Genomic DNA, 7740 nt, shown 5'->3' with positions numbered 1-7740 from the left:
CTAACGTTTTATTTGAATCTGTACCTATTATTGATTTCAGTGGCCGGGTCCCTTTTCATAAAGATGTGTAAACCTCCTATTGTCTGCAATGAATGCTTTCCCATCTTTATTTAAAAGAAGTGGCGGAGCGGACTCTTTGATTATATGGTTATCTTCGTTTACAACAATCATTATGGCTACTACTTTATGCTGAAGATAATTTAGCAATTTCCAACTTATAGGTGTGGGGTTTGATGACTGATAATGACCAAAAACAAGATTATCACGTGATTCCTAAATTAATATGGTACAATGGAAAAAAAACACATGAATGTAGAGCCGCAAATGACATCCGCTATTAACGTTATTTTTGAAATACTAAAGCCCACTGTGATGTGCCTTGTCTTAAATATGGTTACTTAGCAATATTTTATGCATTTGTACAGACAGGCCTAGTAATTTTATGGTGTTGGCAATCACCAGAGTTCATATTAAACTTGTTTTTAAATAAAAAAACACAACTTGTTAACATTTCAGGCTCACGTATATTTTCACTCTTACGACATGCATAAGATAACAAACGACAAAATACAGATCAAGTTAGTAGCAAGGGCTTTCATTTGTCTCTATTAACTTTAAATACACTCACCGTCTTTTCATTAAACCATTAGTCTATTAATCACGGACGTTAATCAATAATTTACAATAAAATACAGTTTCAGATTTTGCTTCTTTGAAATTATTATACTATAATAAAAGCTATACATCATAACATCTGGAGTTTGGCGGCACAGATTCAAAACGATATACACTTCTCATACAAGACCAGACACTGAACAATTGCCATTCAGGACGTACCTTACAGAGCTAGAACGGGAAACATGAACACCAAATACTTTTCTTTTATCCTTCAGGAGAAACCAAATTCTTTTAAAAAAAAGAGTTTTTGTTGATGTTGTTGGCTGACTTACCTAAGCTGCAATTCAAAAATATCCAAAATCCTGCTGTTCTACTTAACAGGTCAAACGATAATCGATTTTTTTTGTAAACTAAGTTGTTTGGGATGTGTACCAACTCGCATACAGTAGTTACCAGAGCTGTGAAACTGTGATGTCTAGTATTTAAAGGGCTGCAGTATGGTCGCTTTAAAATTGACGTGAGAGTTAACAATTTCATCACAATTTAACGTATGGATCGTGGATAGGTTGATTCTGCCTTTTACAAATTAATCTAAACTGATCGAATTAGGAATTGACCATAATTATGTATGCTACGTGAATGTTAATTTTCAATATTTTTAAATTCAGCCTCACGGGTCAACAATTAAAATGCCGTTTCCTGAAGATTTCTGTCAGTCCATTATTTTTTTGTCCATCGTTTCTCTTTTGCCGTTTCTGGAGTAGGGCTCGAAAGCGGAAGAGCTCAAGTATCGAGCGGACAATTCCTGCAAGTTCCCCGTCAATGACCCGGTTACAGTTATGGGCGAGGCGAGCCTGGTGCTTACAGTCCCGAGAAGAGACGGTACCGGCATATTAAAAACATTGTGTCCGGGATGGGTGGTGGTCAGTGTCGGTGCCCCTGATGTTCCCGCAGTGAGTGACGAGGTGCCCAGTGTGGTGCCAAGGCCCACTACGGGGGCACACAGAGCTGAACCCAGAGTGCTGGAGGAGCAGGGCAGGAGACCAGATAAACCCGGCGGGGACAGCAGCCTCCCTTGTTCAAGGAGCCGTAACACGCTGCATGTTGCCGCCGTCTCGGAAGCGGTTGAGCGAACATCAGAATCCTTCCCTTGATCCTTTTTCTGCTTCGTGCGTCGGTTTTGGAACCAGACTTTCACCTGTTTTTATAACACACAGTGCATTACATGAATACACACCAGTATAATGTAACCTTAGCTTTTATTCCCCATATTCGATTTAGGCCAATGCGTCAAAATAGGCTTGTGTCTTCCATAAACCTGAAAATGGCCATCCTCGATTACGTAAACTGAATAAAAATGAAAGTTTAAGACTAAACGCAAACCTGGGAATGCTAACAATTGTTTTTCAAATGTTGCTTATAACACACCATTACATAAACAAGATAAGTTATGTAGGACTTAGTTAAACCTCCGATCTGTTATTCAGTGCATCTGATCATTTGGAATATTAGAGTCGTTTTGATAACTCAATGTGGTCGAAACACTGAATAGGCTCATTTCACATTTTTACTGCTCTTCGGTAACAACCAGCTCCCGCCAACCATTCACCTTCATGATGGTGACTTGGATATCTTAACATTGATTCTGAGCACAACGCGTCCTACAAATATATTGACTATGCTGTGACACTCTGATTAATTCTCCGCTGGATAAGTTAAAGACGATGTTACAAAACGGAAGTTTCTAAACTTACATGAAACAACCGTTTAAGTTTGCATTCCAATAACCATAGTTCGAAAAAAATGCTAGTCTTTCCGATTCTTCACAGAAACTATTTGGTGCAACAGCCCTAGATTTTCTCCACCTTAAAATACTGGGACAACCCGCTTGTTGATAACTAATTGCATTTCGAATCCAATTTTTAAAAAAAAACTTAATTCAATTATCTGAACGGAGTACATTGCAAATGTACACGTGTTTTAGGGAGAGGTGAATCACTTCCTAAACAGATAATCTGAAAGCACTCAGTATTATTCCATATTTTAAGAGTTATCATTTTTATTGGCTAACATGGGCCACACATTTTAAGATGCTTAAGAAACCACTCAGGATTATTCGTGGTTGGTTTAATAATGACTAAAACAAGTTTGTGTTCAACTAAATTGCAGTAATTCTTGCCAGCGCTGCGGACTCAGATAGCATGAACACATCACATTAAAAAACGAATTACTGATACAGGAGGTAACATATATTTCCTGCAATATATCCAATCCGAACCTTCAGGAAAGCGAGTGCAACAACAAATAACTACAAGGCTTTGCAATGAGACGTTTGTGAATCACTGTCTGTCTACCTGAGTTTCAGACAAGTTGAGCTGTCGAGCCAGTTCCGTTCTCTCGCGTCCCACAACGTACTGACAACGCTGGAACTCCATTTCCAAGCGGTACAGCTGCTCCGCGGTGAAAGACGTTCGGGTGCGTTTGGGCCGATCAAGGTCCAACCCTTTAGGTAGAATGATTTCTCTTATGGATCCCTTGGCATCTGCAGGATGGAAATGCAGCTGTTCGTTACTTCTCAAACAATGCAACAACTATTTCCATTTATAGAACTTCCTTGGGATAATAAATAGCTAAAGCAAACGATATAAGTAGCAAGCCTTCCCAAATAGAATCGATTTTGGCAGTCGAAGATTACAAGCTACATTCCAAACATAGTGGTATAAGGTCCCACCTTTGTTCTATAACGCGTTATGTTATATAGGGTTAAATCTGGCAGTTTATATTTGCTTGGAAATCGAAATGGAATCAAATACAGATGCATTTGGAGATCCATTTTGAAAAATATCCAACAAAAATATAGACATTTTACAGGGCAACGATTTTTGTAAACCTTATTACATATCTTGGCTGCGTTACATCACTTCACGTGCTTCGCTTAGTTGTGTACACTGCCAAATTTCACTCAAAGAAAAACGTACAGATGATTCATAGCGGAAAAAAGGACTTGTCTTATTTTAGTGAAATGATAAAATGACTGTTAAACTAGAACGCGCAGCCTGTTTTGTGAATGTATTACGATTTTAGGATTTACCTTTGTTTAATAATCATGATACGCGATTAAAACGACCAAAATGCGTACCTGAGCAATGCAGAACTGTCGCTACAGTAACACAGTTATTACTGGAAAATATACCTAGCTGCACACGAGATTGGCATGACAAACAAACTTTGGTTTGCAAAAAGTAAAAGCATAGTCATACTTCAAATGAAATCGCGAGAAAACCTAGATCATGACTAGTAAAGAATTGTTTCTGAAGCTCACGGTGTCCCTGACTGGAAGCATGGGACCAGAAGTGGTTGCATTTCAGTTTATATTGGTTACATTTACATTGGTTACATTTACAGTGGTTATATTTCAGAACACATCGGTTCTGGGAGAGTTAGTTGTGCCTGCAATTGAGCCGGGTACCAATCGGACATACAAAGATTAGAATAAATTTCTGAGAGGAACTGAATTTCTCGAATAAAACTCGAAAATCCAAACTTGACCACTTATAACGACGAAAAAGTGTTTTTAAAGTATAATATGTAATTAAATATATATCTGATTTCCCATCACCTTGCCTCGTTAATTTTAAACATGGTGTCATTAGTAACTTCCATTAAAAAACACAGCAAAAGTGTTTTCTACGTTATTGGAAGCATAAATAACCCCACAGCAATTAATTAGGACAATGCCCACTGTATTAATAGATAAATACATAATAGAACTTCAAGTGAACTTTTCCAGTAAGAATTCGGTACCAAGGAGGAGTCAGAATTGTAAACACAAGCAATAATTACAACCCTTCAATATTATAGGAAGTGAATTAAATTCACAATTCTTCGCAATTCTTTCACATGTTTTCAAATGAGGAAAATGGACAATTGTCCTCAATTTTCTACTAATGAAGGCAAACCAATGAGTTTGCAAACAATGAAAATCACTTGTCGGCTTATCTATATGCATATGCATTGTAACCAGCACATTCCATGAACTCCAGAATCTCCCATGATATTAGTAAGTTATATAAATATACCCTAAACTCAAGCGACGCGAATGCAGATGACCCACAATTAATTTTGACTTCAAGAAAGAAATAGATTTTTTTCAAAAATCGGACTCCAGGCTCGTTGCTCGCAAGAATGCCATTTTATGCTAGGCTTGCCGTTTAGTTTGAGCGAAATATATTTCCACAAGACAATGTACATTCACGAACTGTATCAAGATTAAATCGGTTCAGTCCTAGAATCGGAGTGCCTGTAGTTAAGAGGCTGTGAACTTCATTGGTGATTGCCTTTTTCATGAAGAGAGTGCTAATAATATTTGTAGCTTTTATATGGTAAGTTACAAGGTGTTGATTTGAGCCCGAGTCACAGAGCCAGACGTTATGAAGAAGATCCTGTCCTGGGGTTGCCAATCTTTGGCCTTGTTAGGAAGGGAAATCATATTTAATCTGTTTCCCATGAATTGTCTGAATTCACCTACTCGCCAGTGGTACACCTCTAACTTCCTCATCATTACTTTTTTTTAATATCGCGTATTTTTAATTAGTACAAAATACTTCCTCAAAATTGAAATATTTAGATGGAAACAAGTACAAGCTAAACAGAAACAGCGCAAAGACAGCTCGGCTGGCTCAAGGCAGTAATAGATGGAGTGGGGGTTGGTGCAGGAATCAGAGCCCCGAGCAGAGACATTTTTTAAAAAAAATAAGGTAAATTACTGAAAGGAAATGTCATTCCTTTTGTTTTTGAAGAGGTTATCAGTGATCTCGTACAGTTTCCTGATGCAAACACTCCCCTTGCACTTGGAAGAATTCGGAAATGTAACCATAAATAAGGAAAAAGACGAAGCAAATTGCCTCCAATATAAAAAATAAACTGTTCCATGCTCCTGGTGAGGCTTACAGTAAGCGGCAGATCATGCTATCATTTTTCTAAAAGGTACATAACAACGTGGTGTTAAACGTAAAATAGTATTTTGCATCGTGCATAGGAAGCTCAAGCTGGGCCAAACCAGTGGGACAAGTCCGTTTAAAACTGAACAACAACAGACAGGCAGACAGACAGAGAGAATGTAAACGCGCTCACCTCTTACAAGAATTCGTCTACAATAGTCCGGGTCACTACTACTAGATTTTGTTTTATTGCAGTCATCGGAGACTGCAGAAGCTGAGAAAGTCTCCTGCTGGTCCTGCATCAAACAATTCCGGAGGTTTCCGTGAGAATCCCGTGAATTCGAGCTGGTTTCTTTCCCTTCTCGGAGTCCATTCTTCAAACCTTTGCTCGACTCCGCTTCCATTATTGGCTCTCGATTGCATCTGACTTCCATTGAGGAATATTAGTGAAACGTAGTGCAAAAAAAAAATGAAGCCACAATATTTGTGGGTTTTTTTGTGAGGGGGGGGGGGGGGGGGTGATGGGTGGGGAGGGAGGGGAGAGGGTATTGCACAAATTATTGTCCCAGCTGCTGTTAAAGTTCGCTTTCTGAACGAGGGTGGTTTCCGACTGTTCGATTGAAAACACTGCTTTCACCGATGGCCGTGCTTTTATGGTTGTCCGGCTCCAAGTGCCAAATGATCAACACTCTTCTACATAGTGCTTTAAGCTGTAGACTTCCAGATTTACTGTTGTGGGAGATCTACAAATACCAGGCACATAGTACGTACACACTTGTCGTTTCAATTGATTATGGGTAATTTTACGGTCCGACATTTACGTTACTCCATGAATACACAGACTTGTTTGGATTATATATCAAATCTTAATAGATGGTTTCTGTGCTCGCCTTCAATCAGGCAGCTAAATACGCTAAACTGACTGGTCTCAAATGCGAAAAAATACACTTGTCAGAGAGTTAAGAGTTTGAGGAAAGTTCTGAGCAGTTTTCATGGTGTAATATTAGCGCCGCAAGCAGCCATCTCTAAAGCCTGAACTCCTTTGAGCTTGGTGTCCCTTGAACTGAACGTTCAGAGCAGTGAGACTGAGTCACCTTTAGGACTGCCCAGATAGAGAGAGAGAGAGAAAAGTCTATTCAAAATATATCCACAGGAAACAGCCAGTCCGGAAAATCCTAACTAAAGATTCTCTAAATGAAAAGTTTCACCTCAGTTATTTCATTGTCAGGGCAACAATATACTGGGTACCTCGAATGGACAATAATCCAATAAGACCATTGATTATCCGACAATGAATCAATTCAAGTAAATGGATGGCTGCTTGAAGCACGCTCCAGTCCTCCTTGTCACCTCGTGGGGCAGAAGCCCTCTTCACGCTGCTCTCCGCATTCATTCTTTTATGGGAAATGGGGGAAAGAGTGAAAGATGGCAATTATCTAATTGGACTATTAACAAACAATTCGCCGAGTGTGGCTTGCATGGTCGTGTTTCGTAGGGCGGGGTGAAAGGCCACATGTCGGACTCAATCCATTCACAGGAAGCCGGGGCCGCTTCAGGAGCTCCAATGGAGGTCTCCTCTGCCCGGAGCTCCCGCAATACAAGCGCTGCCCACCGAAAGGAGGACTGTCCGCGATCACCATGGTGCTGCTGCCCCTCTCAAAAGAAATCCACTCCCGATGTCTTTAAAACAAACCCCCACAAAGATCGATGCCTCACTGTTCTTTCATTCCTTACTCCAGCAGATACCTTAAATCATTTTCTCTCCACTTGTCTCTAGTTTGGGGCACGGAGCAAAAGGGGATTTATCATTGTTTGTCATTGTAATGAGAATGTATGATTACGGAAAAGGGGGGTGCGTGGAGGGGGAGGGGGACTAATGACCTTGAAAAATGAAACATTTTCGTCTCGTTTTTGCCAACGCAGAAAGCACTTTAATTGGAATTTACTGGGTTTTGACATGAAAATCAGCGAAGACGCGATTTAACGTCCGGGCTAAATCCTTCCTGGCCACCCCTTTGTGTATGGGCTATCAAATCAATTTGACAAAAGTTTTCATCCTATGAATTGCAAAGTTGGATGGCGACCACTGCCGCAAGCGAGTCAGCTGCGGATTCGGCCTGATTTGGGTGGACCTTACATACTGTCGCGTTGGCTGGATTTTCTCGCAACAAGTAAAATCTCG

General features: G+C 39.9%; 1 protein-coding gene across 2 annotated transcripts; it reads right to left on the bottom strand.

The window, feature by feature from the left end:
- Positions 1-323: 323 nt before the first annotated feature.
- Positions 324-7055, bottom strand: vax1 (ventral anterior homeobox 1). Of its 2 annotated transcripts, none has more exons than XM_043712218.2 (3): positions 5752-7055; positions 2973-3160; positions 324-1816 (listed from the first exon to the last, which is right to left on the bottom strand). In XM_043712218.2, exons 1-3 carry the CDS (start codon positions 5990-5992, stop codon positions 1331-1333), a joined length of 915 nt encoding a protein of 304 aa, XP_043568153.1. In that variant the 5' UTR covers positions 5993-7055; the 3' UTR covers positions 324-1330. The 2 variants fall into 2 exon arrangements, with proteins under 2 accessions (XP_043568153.1, XP_087855317.1); XM_087999191.1 differs by having other exon boundaries at positions 6807-7055.
- Positions 7056-7740: the final 685 nt, after the last annotated feature.

The sequence above is a fragment of the Chiloscyllium plagiosum genome, unplaced genomic scaffold, assembly GCF_037043375.1.
Source record: "Chiloscyllium plagiosum isolate Xiang-an unplaced genomic scaffold, Cpla_swu_hap1 HiC_scaffold_22, whole genome shotgun sequence".
Lineage (NCBI taxonomy): Eukaryota > Metazoa > Chordata > Chondrichthyes > Orectolobiformes > Hemiscylliidae > Chiloscyllium > Chiloscyllium plagiosum.
Note: the sequence above shows the minus strand (reverse complement) of the source record. Positions and strands in the feature narration are given on the sequence as shown.

Bases quoted from the DNA above. Each gene is read 5' to 3' on its own strand.
- vax1 (XM_043712218.2), bottom strand. From the start codon at position 5,992: ATGGAAGTCAGATGCAATCGAGAGCCAATAATGGAAGCGGAGTCGAGC. The intron at 3,161-5,751 runs GTGAGCGCGTTT...TCCATCCTGCAG, and splicing joins TAGACGAATTCTTGTAAGAG to ATGCCAAGGGATCCATAAGA. The intron at 1,817-2,972 runs GTAGACAGACAG...TTATAAAAACAG, and splicing joins TCAACTTGTCTGAAACTCAG to GTGAAAGTCTGGTTCCAAAA.